Below are 23,654 nucleotides of genomic sequence, written 5' to 3' on the forward strand. Positions count from 1 at the left end.
TATCATTTGCTAGATTTATTATAAGAGCTATAGCTCTCGCTATATTAGAATGACCTTAATTATCATAATCTCGCAAACAAAATCTTTGCAGATGTTATTCTTTTAGTTCGCGGCGATAATTCTACACTAATCAATAAGGTAGACTTGTGTACTTTGATTGAATCAATATACTGCGTGTCGGGCTGACAGTTCATGTCAGCATTCGAAAGTTTCACTATTTTACCAATGCTAGAATTTAATCTGATTTTCAGATAGTATTTAGGTTTGGCAATTAGGTCAATTGCGGTTTTTTTGGGTAATGAGAAAGAGGATTAAAAGGAGCAATTTTCTTCTGGAACTTGAAATAAACTTTAATGCAGTGTATGTTTGTCGTCATTTTCCTATCAATGATTTTTGTCATTCTGTCAGGACAGCATAATGTCCACGGTTCTAAATTTCTGGCTTTGTATACGTAAAAAACTGAACCAAGCGAATTATGAATACGAAATCATTATCTGAATGTTTTACATTTCAAGAAGTTTCGCAAATAACGAAATAATAACAATCTGATGGTGCAAAGTCAAAACTATATGATGGATATGGCAACACATTCCAACCATAGCCTGCCGAGCTAATTTTTAGCCGGAGTACACCAGAGTAGTATCGTTGGGGTTGCCGACATTTGGATGTCATGGTGGGATACAATCATACTTTTTCTCGATCTGTGCAGCTTTCTGGTCGGCTTTTTTCTTGATTGCTTCAGTTTGGTTAGTTGTTGGAATGTCATAGGCATTCGCAATCTGGAACTAGGTTCGTATTGGTTTTGCGGGGTAAAAAATGTCCAACAAAATGTCTCCCGACGATCTTTTTTCGATGACATTTTAAATCTAGACTTTTTCAGTCGCCCAGTTATCAATCGTATTGCAAAAATGCGCATTTTCGTTACGTATCATATAGCAAATCGCACGATTTACTTGTGTTAGTGTGAGAAATTTCTTTATAATTCTAGGGAAACCTTAAAACATTGTTTTCTACATAACAAGTATATTTTAAACACTTTTCAATTGCAAGTTACTAGTATATCATCCAAGCTCTCTGTATCTCACGTGTTTGGTGCTATACCAGTACCGGCACTTGACACAGTCGATTACTCTGTGGGCGTTGTGATTCGGTCTACATCGAAACGGGCTTCGCCTGGCACAGTACTTCAGAAAGCGTATTGCTTCATATCCTTGTCCTTCTTACACTGGGACCTTTGAGTGAAAAATAGACTGAAATTTGACGAAATTTAGCAAACCAATGTTGTATACTATCGTTTCTTTTAAGGCTTTTTGTCACTATACACAGCATATAACTTTTTTTGAGCTTGCGTTGCGTTTTTTCTTTTGCGAAAATAAAAAAGAAAATATGACGAAAATGCTCGTTTTTTTTCCCATTTTTCAACCGAACAATTTTTCAGCCAAACAAAAACTACACAACCGATCGATATCGAATTTTTTTATTGAATGCTAATTGAAATACCAACTATCAAACAGCAATATGGGTTTGACTTTTTGGATACGTAGATATACCTAAAAATTCGACTATCGTCATTTGTCAGTAAAATCCGCAATTACTTAGTTGCCAACCGAATACATACTGACACTAATAATGCATTTAGTGAATACTTACAGACAATCAACGACTATTCACTGTTTCAGATTTAGAGAGAATAGCACTTAAGCCACAAATCTCTTCACAATGAATGATCATATTTTCAAGTTCAAGCACTTACCGAGCTGAAAAAACTGAAGCGATGTATAAGGATGAAGACATAGGTTGACACCACCCACGATAGCTGGCATCACATTCTCCATTTCGTATCATTCTGTAAGCTTCTGCAATAGCGAAGTGGCTTGAACTGCAGGCTGTGTCCACGGTATAAGATGGTGCGGTAAGGCCGAGCCAGTGAGAAATGCTGTTCGCCAACCAGTATTTACTGCAGCCAATAATTGGGTATCCAGCTGCCTAATTGGAAGTAAATTACGTTCATATTAGTCTTTATCTCTTATTTCTTTACTTTCCTTACCCCCTACATGTATATGTTCGTGCTTATGTATATGTAAAATTAAACTTTTTATTAGTTATAATACAAAAGAGTCTCAAACAATGTGTGTGTCAATGTGAATTAACTGTTTTCATAGCCTCGTCTAATCGTGTAACACTATCTAGTGTTTAATGTTTGCAACGTTCTTATCATTTCTCTATATTGGATATTTAATAAGTTCCGGCATGATCAAATATTTCGGAACTAAGACCACAGTTACCGTTATAATATTTCAAGAAATATATATTTGAAAGAGAACGGTACAACATTTATTTGTAATATTATTACGTTTATTTGTAATATTATTATTCCGAAAAGTTTCTTTTCCGTAATATTCGGCTGTTTAAAAACTGCTTTCATATCCTTAATATCATAAAGTATTATACTTCAGTCTTGTAATAAAGGATCTCGTTGGTCGCTTCAGAGTAACATGATCCTATGAAGACACCAGTTTTTGTCCCTCGCAATTCTTTAGGATTTACTCCAGCGTCGATAATCGCTTCGTAGGTGTGCTCGAGCAACATCCTGCACATGGGATCGGTAACATGCGCCTCCTCAGGTGAAATATCAAAGTATTGCGCGTCGAACTTGTCTGCATTATTAACTTTCCCCATTCGAGTTGGCATATCATAATAAACTATAAAAATTCCAAACGTTCATGTTCTGTACTAAGAATATAATCTGCTGAATTTCGATTATTTTTTCTTTTTGCCTTTTGCGTAGTATGTATTATAATTCGTGTGGTTACCATTACTCCACCGTCGATTGTCGTCCGAACCGAAATCCACTTTGTTCAAGAGATTTTCTTGCAACTCCTTCATATTGTTTGTTTCAGGAAACCGACCAGCGATACCGGAAATCACAATTTCTTCACTCGGAGGAACTTTTACATATGAGTTATATCTTCCGCTAGCCTCCATACTTTCGTCCCACTAACAGATCTTTTCGTACAGAAGACGGAGTGCAAAATGTTTTCTACTTCTTCGGACAGAAACAAATATAACGATCAAAAGAGGTGTTGAGTGAATCTACCATCTACAATCTACAAGCAATCTTCCCGCGTGAAAGAATTTTATTTAACCCATTTGCATCACAGCTCTAAATACGCAACTAACTTCAGAAATCTGAAACGTTCAACTGACAGTCGGCCTGTATCTTCGCGTATTAACGCACATCATTGACGAAGAGTGAACGTCGTCGTGAACGTATTGTTCCGCGGTTGCTGATAAGTGAACGTCGTGGCTCGCGGAATATTCCGCAGCTAGTAATAAGTGACGATCATTATGCGCGGATTATTCCGCTTGCGGATGCAAATGGGTTAATCAGAGACACGGTCGTATCTCGCGCCAAGTTCATGCGCAGCAACGGCGAGGCGGATGTATTTATACGCGACGTGTCTAAATTGGGAAATATCGCCGATATCGGATTTCAATAACGGCTGAATGGATTGATTTCACATTAAGCTTAATCGATAGCTTGGGGACGAATTATATAATGAAAGTAGTTTTATTTTTGCGCTACGTATCCTAGGATCAGAATTATTACGATGCACAGTGAAAAATGTGAAACTTCTTAATAAAAAACGTTGTCGTCGTCGGAATTGTCCTTTTCCAATTTCTAACACAAGAAGGTACGTACTAGTAACGCTTGCAGTCGATAACGCGCGAAGAGTGTGTACACCAAATCGCGTTTCAATCGTTTATTGAGTGTTATAGCGCAATAGTGTAAACTTTAACATTAGTAAACTTTAGCGCAATAGTGTAAACTTTAACATTAGTAAACTTTAACATTAGAAGGACCGGATTTGACGATTCCTTTAGAAAGATCGTAAGAGCCAATTTGGCTCCAAGCATACCTTTTCGTAAATTACAAATAGAAAGAAATTAAACATATAGGTAATTATAAAATTTAAAGTTTTAACAGTAATATCATTAACTTATTGAACAAAAAATTGTTAGTTATATTGAATTTTTTTTAGTCTTTAGTGAAAAACTAAACGTGAAGTACAACGCCGTTATGTACTACAGAAAAGGCATTTGTACATAATTTTCTTCGTACATTTACCGCATACAAATTTTTTACGCGAATAACATTTTCCAACTTTATGGTTTATTTTGCAGTTTTTTATCTGACAAAATGGTCGTTTGCCTGAAGCATCGTCGGATTCAGTTTCTTCTCCAGTTGTATTAAAATTTTAGGACTTTCGTCTTTGGGCAACATATGGCGCATTTAACTCTTCCGCGAGATTTTGTAAAAAGATTCTTCTTGATTTGTTTTATACATAACTTCTTTGTATATAATCCATGCATTTATAACAACAAAATCCAAACTATTATAACCAATATTATAAAAAATATGAACTGGCCAACGGCGAGATGTTATATATACATATCTATGTGTACATATGTATGTATTATATAATTGTTTTTCAAGCGAACAAATAGATAGATACATATGAAAATATTGATTTATCTATTTAAAGTCATAAAACATAAATAAATCCATAAAACATGTGAGAATGCAACATTAGATATAAGAGAGCCAAATTGGTTCCAACGGTCCTTCTAGATAATGTTCGTGCCTATTAACATTAGATAATCCATGCACTTATAGCAACAAAATATTGTAAAATCTCTGAACTGGCCAACGGCGAGATGTATATCTATGTGTACATATGTATCTATATAATTGTTTTTCAAACGAACAAATTGATAGGTGCACATAAAAATATTTATTTATCTATTTAAAATCATAAAACTTATAAATAAACTCATAAAACATGTGAGAATGCAATATCAAATGTAAGAGAATCAAACTGGCTCTAACAGTCTTTTTAGGTAAACAATTAAATAAAAATTTAACCATCTTACATAATTGAAAAGTTTTTATACCAAGATTAAGAATATGATAAATGATGAAAAGTCACAAAAGGATATCACGTGGAGACAAAGTTGAAAAAAGTTATAGCAGTTTGAATTTCGCGAGAAGCCAAATTAGCTGCCTCGGTCTTACTAGTGTTAATGCAATGGGAATGTAATTTGCAATGGGAAGTTTTACCACACCCGGCATATTCTCCAGATATTACCCCATCGGATTTTTACTCACTTCGTTCTATGTAGCTCAGTCTTTTTGGCACACGATTTCGCAATGTTGATAAAATGCAACAATTAGTCCATAAATTTATTCATTCTAAGAACAGACTTCATTTATCGTGGCATTCACCTTTTGCCTGAAAGATGGCAAAAAGTAATAAATAATGCTGGAAAATATTTGGTTAAAGATACTATATCATTTATGATAATACTAAATAAAGAACATTATCAAAAACTATGAAAATTTTTGCATTACCCTTGATAAGATGACGAGAAACGTGTAAAAAAGCTTCAGCTGATTGCACGCTTCTACGTATGAAAAAAAAACGTTCGAATACGCAGTGTAAAAATAGAAGGACACATGGAACAATTATTGGAAATAAAGTAATAATAAAATAGTATTAATGATATGATAAAATATTCGTTTGTTTATTCATCGCGTGCAATCAATAGAAGCACTCATATAACTCGCGTTACCAAAATCGAAAAACGTTTGTAGTTCTTAACATTGTAGTTGATTTTTTAGCTTGTGTTTACTAAGGACTTTTTACTCGCAAGGGGAATATCAGAAGTGGACCGTGTTTCTCAAATGCGATTTTTTGCAATAGATAATCTTTCATGTTTACGATAAAAATCTCAAACATTAGCTTCAGATTTCTTTTTTACAAATTGCAAAAAATATAAAAATATAGATGTCATCGAATCGACTAATCGCTTGGCAGCGCGATAGATTTTAAGGAAAGCAGGAAAGAAATGAAGTAGCAAAATGTTACAAGTATTATTTCTGTTTTTAATACTCTGTATAACGGAAGTCTATTACAAGTCAGTCTTTTAGGCTTTTATATTTTATATAGACATTTTTATTACGATAATTTATTTGATATAATCAAGCGTATATACTTACGATGAATATTGTTTTCAACGATGATATCAGAAGACGTGAAAAGCCAACCGATATGATTATAAAACCATTGTCACGAAACACTCGCGACAGAATGTTCTTAAACTCATATTGCACGCACATCTTATATACGTTCTTAAAAACATAGCGTCATGACAGAAATTGAAGAAGTGCATTAGAAAAGGTTAAAGGTGCGATATTCCTTTATGAACTCATTGTCTATTCGATTCTGCGAAAATGTTTAGTTAATGAGTCTAACGTACTTTGTACTACATCTTAATTTATAACATGACGAATTAAAAAAGTTCTGAATATATTTAAATAACTAATTCTACTCTATCTACTTTGCGCGATTAAAACAAAGTACAAAGTTTAATTTCCGCAATACCTTTTTTTTATCACGGTGGGGAAATCCGCCATTACTATCTGACATTAAGGCTATAATCGAACTAAATCCATCCCAATCGGTACGAGAGATTGCTACGACATTGAATACATCCCACACAAGCGTAGAAAAGCATTTGCGCCAGCTGGGATACATTTCTCGGCTTAATGTTTGGGTGCCGCATTAATTAACCGAGACTAACTTGATCACACGCATATCCATTTGCGATTCTCTACGGAAATGCCAAGAAAACGATCCAATTTTTGAAACGAATAGTGATGGGTAACGAAAAATGGGTCGTCTACGATAATGTAATACGTAAAAGATCATGGGGGCACAGCAACGAGCCACCGCAAGCAACCTCGAAAACGGGATTGCATCCGAAGAAAATAATGCTCTTCGTATGGTGGGATTTCAAGGCTGTTATTTATTATGAACTGTTACCGTCAGGCAAAGCAATTGATTCAACTGTATACTGTTCGCAATTGACGAAATTGAACCAAGCAATCCGCACAAAACGTCCAGAATTGGCAAATCGCAAGGGTGTCGTCTTCCACCACGACAATGTCAAACCTCATACGTCTATACCACTCGGAACAAATTGCTTCAGCTTGGCTGGGATGTTTTGCCTCATCCTCCGTATTCACCAGATCTTGCCCCTTCCGATTATCATTTATTCCGGTCGCTGCAGAACTTTGTGAACGGGAAAATCTTCAAGGATGAAGAGGCCGTTAAAAACCACCTGGATTGGTTTTTCGCCGATAAGCCTCAAATGTTTTATGAACGCGGCATAATGAAGTTGGTGGAAAGATGACTAGAGGTCATCGATAAAGTTGGCCAATATACAATTGATTAAAATTTATCTTGTGTATCAAAAAATTGTGTTTTATTCTATTCTAAAAAACCGAACGAACTTATTTGCCAATCCAATATTAAATAAGTTTAAGCTCGATATAGATCTTGGTGCAGTCTCCTCTCTTTCTCCCTCTCCCTCTCTCCCTCTCTCCCTCTCTCTCTCTTCCTTCCCTCCCTCCTCCCCTTTCTCTCTCTCTCTCTCTCTCTCTCTCTCTCTCTCTCTCTCTCTCTCTCTCTCTCTCTCTCTCTCTCTCTCTCTCTCTATTCTAGCATTCTCAAATTTATGTGATATTTTTATCCTGCTATTATGCACTATACGTATTGAATTTTCGAACTAAAAGCGTCCCGACAAAACCTTGTCTGAATTTCGAAAACGAATCACCCATCGATGTTTCTCTAACTTTGTTCACAGGACTTGTATTAAAGTGTGATATAATCACTAACCATTACGGATCGTTCAATATATGTATAAATATCTAAATGCTTATAACATTATAACAAGCGTTAATTTTATAATTTACTATTATTCGGCTCAAACAGTTAAACAAGTGATGTTTAAGTTCTGAATTTGTTGTTTCTACGTTCTAAAAGAAAAGGGAAAATGTAATTTGATAGATACGTCCTGAGGAGGAGGAGGAACGTAACTGGATGCTTGCTTTCGCCAGCTCCGATGTACTAGGAAGTCTGCGGTGCAGATCAAATATCGAAATGACTCCTTTATCTGGCATGGACGTACGTCGCTGGTCCTTTATTTAAGTCAGGGGACCGAATCCCTTTACCTGGGATAGGATCGTGAGCAACAGTTGAGAGAAGTGGGCTAGAGAGCTGATTTTTAAATCAATTATGGAAAATGAACAATTAACAAAATTTATTAAAATTACGGTAACAAACAGAATGGGAATAAAACTACAGAGATTTATCAACGGCGCGATTTACAAGATACAATTTACAAGGACGCGATTTAATTTCATATCGAATAAGGAAAATTGTATGTGTGCATTATACGTATATGTGTGTGAGGGATATACTCAGGAGGCAAAGAAGAGAGGAAGAAGAAGTAAGAAAAAGGGAGAAAAGTGGATCCAAAGAAGATTAAAACGGAAATATAAATAAGAGTGTAAAAAATAAAACTTATTGCTGCTTCTATGGTATTTGTTGGAGATGAAGAGAGTAATTGCTGCGGGTCTGTGGGGGTGGATGACCCAAGTTCTGCGCCGAGAATCAGGGGCTCGTTTCAGCTGGATTACTCACAATGGTCCAATAGTACGCGAGAGCGTTACACAGAATAATCAATGACTGGAGAAACACTAATCTGTCTAAGCCACTAGTAGGCTAAATTGTTAGAGAGACCCTGAAGGAGTGCTGAAGAGGAGCTTCTGATCTGTCTTGGCTGCTGGTCTGACGGAAAGTGACATAGCCTTTTTTTTACTCAAATCGTCACCTCAGTTGAGAGGATAGGATTTTGGAAGTTGATCAGGGATCTAAGGTTTATATCCAAATATGGTCATAGGACTTTGTTGCAATGATTTTTTGAAGTGGGATTTCAATAGTGCGTTGCAGTATCTCAAAAATAAATATTGTAAGAGATGGGATACATGTGACAGTAAAAAGATTTCAAAGTTTCGTTAGGTTTAGTTAGAGTTGGTGCGCAATAAAATTTATGAAGGGACGCGGAAAAGGCATGAATTCTTGAAAATCAAAGGCTAGTCACGTCATGTAACAGTATGAGAGATTGACCGGTCGGTCCATCTTCAAAGAAAATTGTTGTTCTGAAGAAGGAAGTTATTAAAAATTTTGGAAGGGAAACGCCTGGCTAAAATAACTCGGTAGAACTTCTGGAGGAAATTAGAGAAACTCAGCAATTACGCTTCCAGAAGGAAGGACAAAAAAAGAGAAATCGGTATATAACGTTATCTCTCATCCCACTCATTCCTCATGCTTGAGGAATCGTGGGAACGTGTTTGTTAAGTAAGAACATTTGAACGTATAATGAGTAATATAAAATTAATTCGCTTTACTTATAAAAAGAATTTAGAGTACGCGGAGTCCGCAGGACGTAACAGATAAAAGAATTACCTATTTCTCTTCTATACTGTCTCTGTCTACATCGCATAAAAGTATCGCGGAAATTGAAATTTGTACATTCAGTCGCATAAAGTAGATAGAACAGAATTAGTTATTTTAATATATTCAGAACTTTTCTGGTTTGTCACGTTATAAATCAAGGTGTGATGTACGTTAGACTCATTAATTAAACATTTTCACAGAATCGAATAGACAATGAGCTCATAAATGAATATCACACCTTTAAACTTTTCTAATGCACTTCTTCAACTTCCGTCATGACGCTATGTTTTTAAGAACGTTATACAGGGTGCACGATTTATCTGAAGACATTGAAATATCTCGAGAACTATGCATTGGATAAAAAAAAGTGGTTAATGAAAGTTGTTAGTCTCGAAGGGGGACATCCAATGATACCAAACTCGACCTCCTACCCCACCCCCTGGGGGTGGGGGTTGGGGACAACTTTGAAATCTTAAATGGAAACCCTCATTTTTTATTGCAAATACGGATTCTACGCCACAAAATACGTAAATTTTGTCCGAAACTTTTTTTTGATTCGTGATAGATGGCGCTATAATCGCAAAAAATTATATTTTCTGCAATTCTCCAGAAATGATCATTGGGTTGAGAAATAAAAAATACCTGTTCAATATTTTTAAAGAACATAATAAAAGTTATTCCCCCCCATCCTCTCGGGGTAGGGTGGGTGGTAACGTTCAAATCTGCATGGCGGTTGCCCAGCGCATAACTCAATAGCAGCACGGGAAGTATTAGACCGTGATTACAATGGTCGGTGGATTGGCAGAGGTGGCTCGATTAATTGGCCTGCTAGGTCGCCTGATTTGACATCGCCGGATTTCTTTCTGTGGGGTTACCTAAAAGATAAGGTTTATCAACAAGTGCCAACAACTCGTGAAAACATGGTAGAACGCATAAGAAACGCTTGCGCTGAAACTCGCGCAGATATGCTTCTATCCTGTGTACAGTCATTTGAAAAAAGGACAATAAGTGTATTGAAGTTGAAGGTAAAAATTTCGAACACTTACTCTAATTAATTGAACAGTGAGAGGCAAGGGGACTCACATTAAAAAAGCACCTGAAGGGAACATAAAACTACTACGTCCTCGTCGTTGTTCCTGTGTAGCGCTAAAAGTAGTTTCTCGGAAAAATTCAACGCTATCTATCACGAATGAAAAAAATTGTTTCAATAAAAATTTCACGTACAATCTAATTCTGCAATGAAAAATGTGGGTCCCCATTTGAGATTTGAACGTTATCACCCACCCTACCCCGAGAGGATGGGGGGGGGGAATAACTTTTATTATGTTCTTTAAAAATATTGAACAGGTATTTTTTATTTCTCAATCCAATGATCATTTCTGGAGAATTGCGGAAAATATAATTTTTTTGCGATTACAGCGCCATCTATCACGAATAAAAAAAAAAGTTTCGAACAAAATTTACGTATTTTGTAGCGTAGAATCCGCATCTGCAATAAAAAATGGGGGTTTCCATTTAAGATTTCAAAGTTGCCCCCAACCCCCACCTCCAGGGGGTGGGGTGGGAGGTCGAGTTTAGTATCATTGAATGTCCCCCTTCGAGACTAACAACTTTTATTAACCACTTTTTTTTATCCAATGCATAGTTCTCGAGATATTTCAATGTCTTCAGATAAATCGTGCACCCTGTATATCAACTAAAGCTTTGGAACGTTTTGCTGTCAACCGATTTCTTATCTCTGAGTGTACGTATCCCCAATATGAAAACAAACGTTCTAATTCTGCGGTTGATGCCGGTATGTCGAATAATTTAATTGCCAGTTTAGATAAATGAGGGACATGGTTTTTTGATGTGGACCAAAATATATGTGGATCTTTTATATTCTTAGTAAATATTTTTTCAAAAAATCCTGTTTTAGCCTGGAATGTTTCTAATTCTTTTACACCTATTTCATTTGAATGTACTTTAATAAAATTAATTGCCCATTCACGTTGATCATATGATAATCTTTGGCCTTGATACACTGGATGTAAGAAGTTAGCTGCAAAACAAATGGGTTTTGTCGCTTTTTGTATGCGAGCTTCTAGAAGTGTGTTATAATTATCATTATTAGTAGAAAGATTTAGCGTTAGCCAATGCTCAACTGCATCAGCAATATTCGATGATGATCTTTGACATTTGTTTACCAATTCACAAACTGGATCGAATATCAAAATATAATCCTGTAGATTTGTTTCAAATTCTGAACTCTGAAGCAATGCATCACTTTCGTTGTTCGTGTTAAACTCGTTTCGTGTTAAACTTTATTTGCTTCTCTTGTACGACTGTTCGCATAATATCTAAATTTTTCAATGCACATTTGAACGAATCACGATGACTACACCAGCGTGTTTCACATGCTAAAACAATTTTTGATCCACCCCTCTTTATTAGTTCGACTTCTAAATTCGGATTTTTAATTTCTTTTAATAAAGCATTAACTTTAATTGCGAAGCTCTTCTGTACTACAGATTTAGCTAAAAGATTGGCACTGTGACTATTGCAAGTGGTATGCCATAAGTCAATAGACTTTCCCATGGCAATCATTGACGAGACATTATCAGAAACAACAGCGTATATAGTCGTGCCATACAAGTCCATAGCTTCCATAGTCCATAGTTCAGTTACTTCGTTAACTATCTTTTTTAAAGCTATTGCAGTTTCTTGGAGGCCAGAAAAGTCGTAGGACTCTAGAAAAACTTGTTGCTTTTTGCTCGCATTGTATAAAACGCAAACAATATTTTTTGTATTGGCAGGGGAATTTTTCCAGCCATCAATTAAAAGTACTGATTCTGTATTCTTCAAAGACTCTTTTCTAGCGGCCATCATCTTTGTATGAAATTTATCCAAGATACTTGTAGATAAAGTCTTCCTTGTCGGCAGTTTATAAGTCGGATTTAAAATAGATATAAAATTTTTAAAATGTACCGATTCTATGACAGAAAACGATATATTACAACCGAAAAAAAATTTGGCCAATGCTTCGTCAATAGTATTGAGGCCGTCGTTAGAAGATTTTTGCACATTATCCGACGCAGTCTGAGCTGAATCGTTGAGTGATGAGTGCATTTACAAAAAGGCATAAACATATTTCATTTGAAATTTAATATTTAGATTGTAGTTAAAGCCTAATTTGAAATATATGAGTTGACTTACATTAGTTGTATTGCTCTTGGTGACTTTCCGTTTTTTAGCCTTATTATTACTTGCTTGTTTATTATCATTACAAACCATCCTGAAAGTTAAAATATTTCATATATTTTTTGGTTTAAGTATAACTAAACATAAGAGATGATTCAAATAGTTTTGAAATGTAAAAATAGGGGAGACCGGGATTAAATGATACACGGGACACGTTGTTATATTTAACATTATTGCAAAACGACAAAAGATAATAGTGCATAAAAATATAGTATTTTCGCAAAAACATTGCGGTGATGTTGCAAGTTATTTCAGGCTACATATTTTTGTATTCCATTTGTTAGTTTCGTGTAAAACAATCACAGAAAAAAATTGTATCAACCAGCCCCGGTCTCCTCTACAATAAAAATATAATACAATTTTAAATATAATATAATTATATACAGGATATATACAAACCTATGCTTCTGTAATCTCTCACCATCACTTTTTATAACCGTTTGGCATATGAGACAAAGCACAAACATTTGCCCATGATCATGAAAAACATGAAATTGGGAATATAGTTCTTCGCTGTCTCCCATTTTTTAATTTCTTTCTATATCCAGATGATATCTGGATATGGTAATGAATCTAATTCGCGGTAAATAGGATTGTAGAGTTAGGGCGGATTCACATTTTGGCAGAAAAGCGGAAAGCAGAAAGGCAGCAGCCAATCAGAACTCGCGCTGGTAATATAGTAAAAGAAAGCAGAAACCAGCGCGAGTTCTGATTGGGCGCGTTCAGCGAAAAAAGCGCTCAGTGAACAATTAGCGATTATTGGTCCTTACTTTTAGATCTCGAAATCTAGACTAATTACGTCGACGAATTCCTCAACTGTTGTGCAATTATTGAGTTCGTTGAACGCACCCATTGACTGCTGCCTTTCTGCTTTCCGCTTTTCTTCCAAGGTATGAATTCGCCCTTAGAATGGGCATCACATGGGTTTTCTGCGTTTTCTGCGTTTTCTGCATGTTTTCTGCGTATTCTGCGCGTTTTCTGCATTTTATGCGTATTATGCGCAGAATTGTGCATAATACCTCCCTGCCGCGCATATTACCCAACCCTGATGCGCAGGCGTGCTCCGCAGACGGAGCAGTGACTTTCATACTTCTCGAGTCGGGATGCGTTCCGAAAGTTGCAAAAAACGGGTACTTACTATTATGTCCGCGAGTGTATGGTCGCGGACATAAAGGTTGTCACTTTTTTCTTAATGACTTTCGGGACGCATCCCGACTCGAGAAAGATGAGAGCTGCTCAGCACGCCTGCGCAGTAACTCACAACGAAATGCGAGAAATATATGTGGTATGACATAAGTATGTCAACAATCATTGCGTTCAGCGGAGAAAACCGCTCAGTGAGCGATTAGTGACTAAAAAGATACGATTTCACTTAAAATTTAATATACATACCTGTTTAAGACCTTGCAAAAGACGCATTCCCACTTGAGTGATTTGCACTATGTATCTATCCCTCCGCTGCTGATTTTTCAAAATGTAAGAATTGGGCGCTTTCACGACACTCAACGGTTGAGCAACTGTTGAATAATTTGTCAACGTTATTGGTCTGAATGTAAGGATCTAACAGTAAGGACCAATAGTCACTAATCGCTCATTGAGCGGTTTTCTCCACTAAACGCAATGATTGTCATACTTATTGGATTGACATACTTATGTCATACCACGTATATTTCATTTCTCGCCTTTCGTTGTGAGTTACTGCGCAGTACCGCGATTCTGTAACTCGTTATTGGAGTTAACGACACTTTCGTTATCGTTGCGCAGTTTTTGTATACCGTAGAAAAGCTGCGCAACAATAACGAAACTGTCGTTAACTCCAATAACGAGTTACAGAATCGCAGCACAGGCGTGCTACGCAGGCGGAGCAGCAGCTCTCATCTTTCTCGAGTCGGGATGCGTCCCGAAAGTCATTAAAAAAAAAGTGACAACCTTCCCCTAACAGCACAGATGTTCAGAGGACGTCCAGAGTACGTTTTAAGGACGTCCTGGGGACGTTTCTTCATCCTCAGGACGTCCATAGGACGTCCCCAGGAGATTATGTGCTGTCTAGGTTATGTCCGCGACCGTACGCAAATTCAGAAAGCTCCTTAAATTACCCGTATTCAAGTTAGCATAAAAGTACACACTCCGAACAAGTGCGCCTAATAACAAAAAGTTACTAAGCACTGGGACGGAGCAAATACATGTCAATCAAATTCGCCATTAATTTGCAACGGTTTGCGACAATTCAAACGCAAACGGAACTGAGAATAGCTGTAGTTGGTAACGCTAGTTCCGAAAGTTTCGGTACGCTAAAATTTTTGCCTAATAGAATACTAATGATTCGTATTGAACTGTATCGGAAGTTCAGTTCAGTTCAGTTCAATATATGGCTTCGGACAAATTGAGGTACGTCCACACGCCATTTTCCAGCTGTATCGGAAGTCCGATATTGCTCTTGAAATATCGATACACAGTAATATTGAAAAGAAAAATATCGATATTTAGATCCAAAAGTATCGATATTTTAAAATATCGATACTGTATCGTCCATCCCTAGTTTGTATGCACTTTCTCAGAGGGGACGTCGAGAAATACGTCGCTTGTCGGAATCCAGCGACAGTCCAATGACTGCTCTCAGGTTTCTGTATGCGTGCATTCGATTGTGTGAATGGCATCGAAGCATCTATTGTATGCACCGAGTCATCTATTGAAAAAGAAAAAGAATTCGTGCACTCTGAAGACAAAAGTACAACTTAGTTCAGTTAAAAAGAACAGACCCATCCATTGAAAATATCCACCTTTATGGCTATGCGTGTATATATAAAACGTGCAGTGTACATATAAAATATCACTTCTAATTGGGAAATTACGTTTCAAAACAAATACACGATGACGTTACACGTATGTTATTATTGTGGGACTTGTTATTTCTCATTATATGTCATGTGTTATGTTACCTTTTAGTATATCATTTGCAAAAGTTTGATCTAAATTGCGTTTTTTATTTTTACATTAGGTTATATAAATATATTGTTACAGATATTAAATAGGCTGTTGGCCACTACTAATCACTATAGGAAACCTCCCGGTAGAGGACTTTTCTATTGGCTAACAATAATATTCAATAAGTATTGAGTGATATTTTTATACCTTGTTATAGACATGTTGATTGTAATGTTACTAGTTTGCTATACATAATGTGCAAGGTAATTATTATTTTCAGTGTTGACAGAAAAAGAGTTAAGTTAGTTGGTCCAGACCGTGCCTGTGCTGAATGGCTTTTAAGGAATGGTGCCAGTGTCCGATGGAAAGGTTTCACAGAATATCTAAGTGATTATAATAATTTGCCTACAGAAGATACTCGATGCTATATACAAGGTGTAGATGCTACAGATTCTGGAATTACTGATGTAGGATTTCCACATTTTGGTTAGTATCTTAACAAAAAATTATACTTTATTTTTTAATAATATATTGCAAAGAAGCATACAATTATAAAGTTATATGTATGATGATTCAATTTGAGATAATATGTTAATGAAAATCTTTATTAGTTAAAAGTTTATTCAAATATTTGGCATTAACTAAAAGTATAAATTATATTTTATACTATATAACTAAGATTATCAGAAATTATTCTGTTTTCCCACTGCTTACTTAAAATTTACTTATATATAATGTTTAATTTTCTGTAGATTATAATATAGGTATATTATAAAAAGATCTTGCAATATATATATTTGTAAAACTTTGCAGAGGGTTGCAAATATATCGATGAGATAAAACTTATACGTTGTGTTTATATAAATAACACTGCTTTACCATTATTGTCAATAGTAAAGAATACTTTAACTACTCTTGAGATCAGAGATTGCAAGAGTGTAACCGATGATGGAGTGCGCAGCTTAAAGAATTTGAAGTATATATTTTATATCAATTTTACGATATACTTATAGGTTATTTTCTACATTTTCTCATATAAAAATATACTATAGTTGGATATTAAATTTTGTATTTGTTTTCTAGAAATCTGAAGATGTTGAAGCTAGCTGGTATGCCATATTTGGATGATAAAACCTTGCTCAGGAAAGAACTTGAAGAAGCCTTACCAAATTGTGTAATAGAATTGAAATAGATTATATAAAGAATAAATTATATACATGTATTCTAATAGTATTTATATAAAATAGTCTAAATAATCTAAAATAAAATGTCTAGATTTCTTATTACTAGAAAAAGGTATGTATTATTAAGTATTTAAAGTTAAAGTGTTATTTATATTTTTTTTTTCATATTATAACTATTATGCTATAAATCATGATATTTTAGCAATTAATCTGTGATAATTTTATAATCCGTTATATCCATTATTTTTTATGTAAGTTTTGAAACAATTCTCTAATTACAATTATCCAGTAATCTCTACCTATTTACTTGTTTATATTGTAATAATTTTTTTTTTAAATACATTTTTTCACATGCATAAAATTGCATTCAAATATTTTTAATATTTAAATAATTATAAAGTAATGTCAAAAAATATTACAGTTAAAAACGTCACATTTAATTTAAAAGAAAAAAAATAAGTGATAGAACATTGACGAGAGATGATCATGGATTATTATTATATATGAATAAAACATACATTTTTTATGGCTAGTATATGCATTCCTAAGCGCAGTTATATTACTTTTTTTAGCAAATTGTCCAAATTACATAGCAATTTAAAATACTTGTACAACACATTTTATATAAAGAATGTCCCATTTTAATTATGCATCCCGATTAACATCGCAGAAAGTGGTCGGATGAAAAAATGTTTTAGACAATAGTTGTTTAGTTTGAAGGGGGACATAAGACAGTGATATATCATTTTGTTTATAAGCACCATTTTTGAGATCGAGAAGATCACTTTTTTTAAATGGAAACCCCTATTTTTCATTATATTATCTTTTTTTACCAATCCTTTTTACCAACAAATTTCCACAACTTTTTTCTATCTTGCATATTTTCAAAGTTATTCAAGTGGCCTGTTTTAGATGCCTCACCCTATGTGTATAATACTTACATCATAGTAGCAAATATTTACAGTTTATAATATCATCCCGTTACAGTTTAAAGTGTCAACAATTACTTCGACACTCATATGTAAATAAATTTATATCCGTTATCAGTCTCATTCGAACTACCACCCGGTGAATGTTAAATTTGTATTTAATTATCTTTACGTCAGGTAAAGATGCCAATTTTTGTGCTATACTTCTAAGTTAATATTATAAATATAATATATTTGTAAATGTGTCAACAATTATACAGGCATATTATAATGAGTGCAAGTAAAAAATTGTATACTTATAAGTTAACTAGATCGGTAGCAGAGAATAGTTACGATCAGTTTTTCAATCCGAACATTTGTCATGTCTGCAAATCGCTAAACGGAGGCAAATTAATACCATGTTATCGGTGCTTCATGATCTTTTACTATAACGACGAGCACATGAAGATACATGAAAAAACACACCTGCCGGTATGCACAGTTAAAGGTAATAATAAAGGATCTGGACTGGGACACTAAGTGTTACAGCAACTAAGTGTTACATTTCGAAGAATGGATAGCATCGCAGAAGGAACTTACGCAACTGATTCAACTGGAGATATCACGTTATTTAGAACCATACGAAGTAGAGATGTGCTTGTACGCAAAATCATGTATCATTTGTCACCAACAAGTCAATCTGCAAACTTGCAACACCTGCTATTCCGCCAACTATTGTAATGATCATAAACGAAGCTTTCAAAAGCAACACATGTTTTGCTGCAAGAAGTTGTTGATATTTCTGAATATAAATATCGCGAGGGTATATAATAGAATTTGTGATTCATTTCTAGACAATTTGAAGCTCCCCTATTTTGTTGATATGGGCATCCTTTTAATGACATGGTTGCATTTGTCGATAAATACACGACCACAATAGCTATAAAAAATAAAGATTATTGTGTAAATGATGCCTTCTCTTGGAACATGGAAAATTACGTATATACGGATTATATCAGATCCGTTAACACTATACTATGCATGGAAGAAATTCAATTTATTACATTTACTAAAGAATGTTGAAGAATTTACCGTCCATATTATAGACGCAAGTATCGTAGATGTAAAAAGCTTAAAAGCTTGAGAACTTCTCCTACATCTCTTTCATAATATAAAGAAACTGTATGTTGTAATGATCAAGCCAGAAATAATCTTCGAGTCAAGTGAATACGACAACCTCTGTAACAAATGCTCCATACATTGTCAGAAGTTTTATGTTCAAAACGAACCTGCTTCATATCACGATTATATAATTATGAATTACATAAGCAACTCAATGAAAGATTAAAACTGATGCAATATATGATTGCGGTACAGTTTGATAACTTTATTATAAATTACACATAGATACTTGTAAGGTTAATCAAGAATTTCTAAAGAAAACCTCGTATTAAACGGCAAATAAATGTTTTCTTCCTTTTTTCTCCAAAAATATGCAATATTCTTCAATAAATATATAATACGTGCGATAGTTTAATGTTTATTGCGCATTTGATGTTAGAATTTTACTAGCGATCGTTAAATACGATCGCACAGCGCAGACAGGTTTATCTATTTTTTATATTGTTTTATTCTTTACAAAAGAAGAAGAAATTGTATCTATTATTATAATGCTTTTAGAGTCTAACTGTTTGTCTGTCCGAATTAATTATTTCACAATTATTTATTTCATTGCATATGTATGTTGCGTGCTCAATATTTGTGAGCATACATATGTATTTAAAGGAAAATCATAACAATATATTTAACAATATATTTATATAAAACAATATATTTATATAAAACATTGTTATTTTTTTATGTAATTAATAAACGTTATTTTTAAAGCTATCACCGACTTAACATGCCTCTTAAAATCGTATGCAGAATTTTGTTATCTCTGCTGAGGTACCGAACTTCCAATATTATTTGTGTACTTATATTACAAATCAGGCACTTATACGTCACAATTATAACAATAAATGTATCGTTGCGATGTATCGTTGAGTAGTAAACTGCTCAAATTTACCGAATTCGATATGAAAAATTTGTTACGATCAGTTTTTCAATTCGAATATTCGTTACATTTGCAAACAGCGAAATGAAGACAAACTAATACCACGTTATCGATGCTGCATGATTTTTTATTATTACAGATCAGCATAAAGCGACACATCAAGAAGAGCGCCTGCATATTTACAAAAAAAATTATAGAAAAATCAAAGTGGAACTCCAGCCGTCTTGTTAACTGAGAAAAGTAGGAAGTATCGTAGAAAATATTTATATAGCTAATCCAAATAGGTATAGCACGTAATTTAAAGTTGCGAATTATAGTTGTTTGTGCACGCAAAATCGCGTTTTATTTGTCGCCGACAGATTAATCCGCAACTCTGCAACAACTATTGTGATGATCATTAGGTGAATCTTAAAGCACAACCTGTTGCATAGACATTGCTGGTCTATAGATGCTGAACATAAATTGCTGACCACCAATTGCTCACCACCGACAATCGCATCTATAGCTCATATTGAGAGAAATTAACACTCATAGAATTTCCTAAGAAACCTTTCGATAATACGATTTATTTTTTTTGCAATATATGTAAGAGACGTAAACCAATATGAATTCTGCTTTTCTACTTTTAATTAACTTTTAGAAAGTGGAATATCATAAAATAGAGGAATACGGTTTAAAAAAAGTAAATAAATACTTATATACCATGAAATATATAAGTATTCGTAATATAATCGTATAAGTAAGTATTCGTTCTTAGGCTCCACTCTTAATTATACAATACTTACGTTTTTGCTGAATCCTCCGTTACAATCATAGTATCGGATATCTCATATATTGTTATTTCAGCATCTGTTATAATGGATACTCGTTCTCGTGGCAATGAGCAGCATGCAATTAAAGGTTTATTTTTGTAACTTATAATGTTAAAATAATTTGTAAATCCAGCGTTAAATCGATGCGAACTATCTTATTACGAAATCTCACGACTTAATTTTCCTTAATAAAATTTTTATTTTCCTCTTCGTTCGTTGACACACTGGTTTTTTTCCTTTGTTTTATTCACTTCAAAGTCATAGGCAAATTAAAAAAATGTCAATATCCCTTGTCACGAATTGTTCTAATAAATTTTATTATTAATTTATTACATACTTATCGGGGTGAAAGATCACCTACATATCTTTCATATAATAGTATATCGTATCTTTCATATACAGTTTTCCATAAAAATGAGATTATCGAACATACGGTGTTGAATTAAAAAAATTTTTATATTTCCTCATTTATCACATAATATCTGTTTTATTTTAAGATCATGAGACATATTTTACATTCAGCTGTTCTTTTATAATGTGATTACCAATTCGTCCGAAAATAAATCAATACTAATAATTTTGGAAAAAGATTTACAATTTATTCTAACAGCTATTTTTACGGCTCAATAGAAAAATGAAGAAATACACGAGATTGTGGTATTTTGCAAACGCAGTGCAAATGTTCACATTATCTCTTTTCGTTCTGGAAGAAATTATTTATATTTTCCTTCTTGCAACTATATTCCGACGGGCATTGCTCAGCACTTCCATACTCGATTGCTTTCCGCAACTCGGTGATCGTCTTATCATAATCGTGTTCCACGGGCAAGCTTCTGTGGAAATACAAGATTTGCATATCAAGCTTCGCCGTTTTGACAGCAGTATGCCAAAGCTTTAACGCGTAACTTATTTACACGCAAAACTGGCTGTTTCTGTTTTTCACCGCATTACTTTTCCAATATGATCTTGCACGAATACTTTTTTCCATACGTACTGTGGCATCAATTTCATAGTTTGCAATAGCATCTCCGCCGCTCCGAGATATTCCGTCGCGACGTACGGCTCTTCGCAAGCTGCTCTGTATAAGCAGGTATCTCCGATTAGATATCCAAGAGCCAGCGCAATCTCACCCTCCGACACGATGTTCTCTGGAATTGACGAAGAAACTTTTATAACTGCGACCCTCGTAACTTAACCACAGCCGCACTCATATTCGTCAGGCTCCTACTTTACGGCGCAACCGAGACATTGGACGATCGGACGTAATGCAATGGCAATGAGACGATTATTATTAACGTTCTTTGTTCCGTTATATCGTCGCGATTGCGTCGAACTGAGAAGAAATGAAAGACAACAAGAAATATCGACCCTCAAAAAGTCAGATGATTAGCGGTTACGACATTTTCATCTCAAGAAATTTTGTATTCAATGGAAAAATGAACCTCCTGAGAACTGCTGAAAAACCGCTTCTCGTATCGAACATACGTCGCAAAGCTCATCAAAGAAAGAAGTGCAACGTTTAATCATCTGATTATACACGGTGGGTCGACTGGACGCATTGCTATTGATTGTGAAATTCTCAATTGGATTTTGAATTGGAACTATTAACTATACTGTTTATTTTATTTCTGTGTTCTTTCGTGAAGACATTTTTTTAACTTTATTGGCATTGAATGACATTAACAAAGATTAATTTGAAAAATAGATTTTATTTAATAGAGATAAAAAAAGATGAATTTTTTTCCTTTTTTCTTTAGGAGACCGTATTAAAGTATAAAAGAGTTATAAAATATCAACGTTTTTAAATAATTAGGATTGTTCAAAGCAAAAACTCAAAAACTGAAATGCAGTGCAATTGATTCTGATGATGTGTCGATGTGTTAACAAAAAACGTGTTTTACAGTTGTTGAAATTACCATCCTGTAGCTCACGACCCTTGTAACCGTGATTTCCTAGATAGCTGGCGCCGAATACGACCGCTTTAAGTACCAGAAGTAGCAGTAGATTCGATAGATTTAAATTGAGCACCTGTAAAGTCATTATTATTCTTTAAGGGTTAATTTCACTTATCTTTGCAGTAAGACAATCAAAAACTTTCATTAAAATTGCTGTAGAAAAAATTTACACTTCTAAAGATCTTATTAACATTTTTACAAGAAAAATTGAAATAATTTATTAATATTTTTAATGCAACGAGGAACTAATCGACGACAATATATTAAAATTCAGAGAGAAAAAGTAAGCAAAAACGATATATGTACTTATAAATAATATATAATTATATATAATATAATTAGGATATATAATATATAATTCTGATCACCTGGCTGCTGGACGTCGATCTTTGCACGAACTCCTTTGCTATCTCAGCCAACATGGAGCCACCGTACTTCTTATCACTGGTCTCCTTAAAAGCATCTCGACTCTCGGTATTGCGGGCGCGCACGACGCATATTGCCAATGCGACGACCACAAACACTCTCGCGTTAATTAACATTCTTTTTTATTATTACGCAAACGTGCGTAATCAGCGAAGCAAAGAGATCTCAATGAATCTCAATAATATAGTTCAGATCATTTTCTGCGATTTGTCGCGTGAATGAATCGTAGGCAAATTAATCTCTCTCTCTCTTTCTCTCTCTGCTTCTCTCACGAGATATCGAATCTCTTGCAAACCTGGTAAAAGCCTGGTAAAAGGGTAATGTCTTTCGCGAAGTAACACTCAGCGAAGCTCGAACAATCGCTGCACGTTGCCGGAATGTTCCAAGTCGAAGTAATGTTCCAATGTCACAACATGCTTTTATACGAAAGCGCGTCTCTCTCTCTCTCTCTCTCTCTCTCTCTCTCTCTCTCTCTGTCTCTCTCTCTCTCTCTGTCTCTCTCTCTCCCGCGACAAAGCGTGAAGCCGTTCGTTTTATCTATGTCCATCTGAGTCGGCGGTCGGCAGTTGTCATCCTTTGCTTTTCACCATTGTGACGATAGACCACGCAACCATTAATGACACTCATTAGTCCGGCTCCCCGTCGCGGTGCCCTCCGCCGGACTTTCTTCGCGGGTTGACGGAAATAAGCGGTGAAAGCGCGCCGCTTGCGAACTTTTACCCGATTCGCGAATGAAAATTGCCGACGCGTCGGCGGAATCGAACGACGCGCTCACGCGAACTC

At 34.9% G+C, this 23,654-nt stretch overlaps 4 protein-coding genes across 4 annotated transcripts; 1 reads left to right on the forward strand and 3 right to left on the reverse strand.

Annotated features, from left to right (window-relative positions):
- Positions 1 to 1,419: 1,419 nt before the first annotated feature.
- On the reverse strand, positions 1,420 to 5,262 carry LOC105188624 (fatty acid synthase-like). The gene is made up of 4 exons (XM_025297229.1): positions 5,171 to 5,262; positions 2,814 to 3,046; positions 2,452 to 2,702; positions 1,420 to 1,986 (listed from the first exon to the last, which is right to left on the reverse strand). Exons 2-4 carry the CDS (start codon positions 2,983 to 2,985, stop codon positions 1,750 to 1,752), a joined length of 660 nt encoding a protein of 219 aa, XP_025153014.1. The 5' UTR covers positions 2,986 to 3,046; positions 5,171 to 5,262; the 3' UTR covers positions 1,420 to 1,749.
- Positions 5,263 to 11,645: 6,383 nt separating this feature from the next.
- On the reverse strand, positions 11,646 to 13,179 carry LOC112588205 (uncharacterized). Its single transcript, XM_025297207.1, has 3 exons — positions 13,005 to 13,179; positions 12,561 to 12,639; positions 11,646 to 12,473 (listed from the first exon to the last, which is right to left on the reverse strand). Exons 1-3 carry the CDS (start codon positions 13,127 to 13,129, stop codon positions 11,646 to 11,648), a joined length of 1,032 nt encoding a protein of 343 aa, XP_025152992.1. The 5' UTR covers positions 13,130 to 13,179.
- Positions 13,180 to 15,143: 1,964 nt separating this feature from the next.
- LOC105191285 (ATP synthase subunit s, mitochondrial) lies at positions 15,144 to 16,817 on the forward strand. The gene is made up of 5 exons (XM_011154579.3): positions 15,144 to 15,488; positions 15,627 to 15,715; positions 15,811 to 16,016; positions 16,344 to 16,506; positions 16,614 to 16,817. Exons 1-5 carry the CDS (start codon positions 15,477 to 15,479, stop codon positions 16,720 to 16,722), a joined length of 579 nt encoding a protein of 192 aa, XP_011152881.1. The 5' UTR covers positions 15,144 to 15,476; the 3' UTR covers positions 16,723 to 16,817.
- Positions 16,818 to 20,953: 4,136 nt separating this feature from the next.
- Positions 20,954 to 23,333, reverse strand: LOC105191286 (uncharacterized). Its single transcript, XM_011154580.3, has 4 exons — positions 22,814 to 23,333; positions 22,407 to 22,518; positions 21,485 to 21,638; positions 20,954 to 21,323 (listed from the first exon to the last, which is right to left on the reverse strand). Exons 1-4 carry the CDS (start codon positions 22,985 to 22,987, stop codon positions 21,179 to 21,181), a joined length of 585 nt encoding a protein of 194 aa, XP_011152882.1. The 5' UTR covers positions 22,988 to 23,333; the 3' UTR covers positions 20,954 to 21,178.
- Positions 23,334 to 23,654: the final 321 nt, after the last annotated feature.

This window comes from Harpegnathos saltator, unplaced genomic scaffold (genome assembly GCF_003227715.2).
Source record: "Harpegnathos saltator strain DR-91 unplaced genomic scaffold, Hsal_v8.6 scaffold173, whole genome shotgun sequence".
NCBI lineage: Eukaryota > Metazoa > Arthropoda > Insecta > Hymenoptera > Formicidae > Harpegnathos > Harpegnathos saltator.

What these genes read in the sequence shown, in the direction of transcription:
- LOC105188624 (XM_025297229.1), bottom strand. Translation starts at nt 2,985, where the DNA reads ATGGAGGCTAGCGGAAGATATAACTCATATGTAAAAGTTCCTCCGAGT. An exon ending in CAATCGACGGTGGAGTAATG is followed by an intron (nt 2,703 to 2,813) that starts GTAACCACACGA and finishes GAATTTTTATAG; the next exon opens with TTTATTATGATATGCCAACT. An exon ending in TCCTTTATTACAAGACTGAA is followed by an intron (nt 1,987 to 2,451) that starts GTATAATACTTT and finishes ACTTCCAATTAG; the next exon opens with GCAGCTGGATACCCAATTAT.
- LOC112588205 (XM_025297207.1), bottom strand. Translation starts at nt 13,129, where the DNA reads ATGGGAGACAGCGAAGAACTATATTCCCAATTTCATGTTTTTCATGAT. An exon ending in GAGAGATTACAGAAGCATAG is followed by an intron (nt 12,640 to 13,004) that starts GTTTGTATATAT and finishes TTTAACTTTCAG; the next exon opens with GATGGTTTGTAATGATAATA. An exon ending in CCAAGAGCAATACAACTAAT is followed by an intron (nt 12,474 to 12,560) that starts GTAAGTCAACTC and finishes GCCTTTTTGTAA; the next exon opens with ATGCACTCATCACTCAACGA.
- LOC105191285 (XM_011154579.3), top strand. An exon ending in CTAACAATAATATTCAATAA is followed by an intron (nt 15,716 to 15,810) that starts GTATTGAGTGAT and finishes TATTATTTTCAG; the next exon opens with TGTTGACAGAAAAAGAGTTA. An exon ending in CGCAGCTTAAAGAATTTGAA is followed by an intron (nt 16,507 to 16,613) that starts GTATATATTTTA and finishes TTTGTTTTCTAG; the next exon opens with AAATCTGAAGATGTTGAAGC.
- LOC105191286 (XM_011154580.3), bottom strand. Translation starts at nt 22,987, where the DNA reads ATGTTAATTAACGCGAGAGTGTTTGTGGTCGTCGCATTGGCAATATGC. An exon ending in GGGTCGTGAGCTACAGGATG is followed by an intron (nt 21,639 to 22,406) that starts GTAATTTCAACA and finishes CGTCAATTCCAG; the next exon opens with AGAACATCGTGTCGGAGGGT. An exon ending in ACTATGAAATTGATGCCACA is followed by an intron (nt 21,324 to 21,484) that starts GTACGTATGGAA and finishes GTATTTCCACAG; the next exon opens with AAGCTTGCCCGTGGAACACG.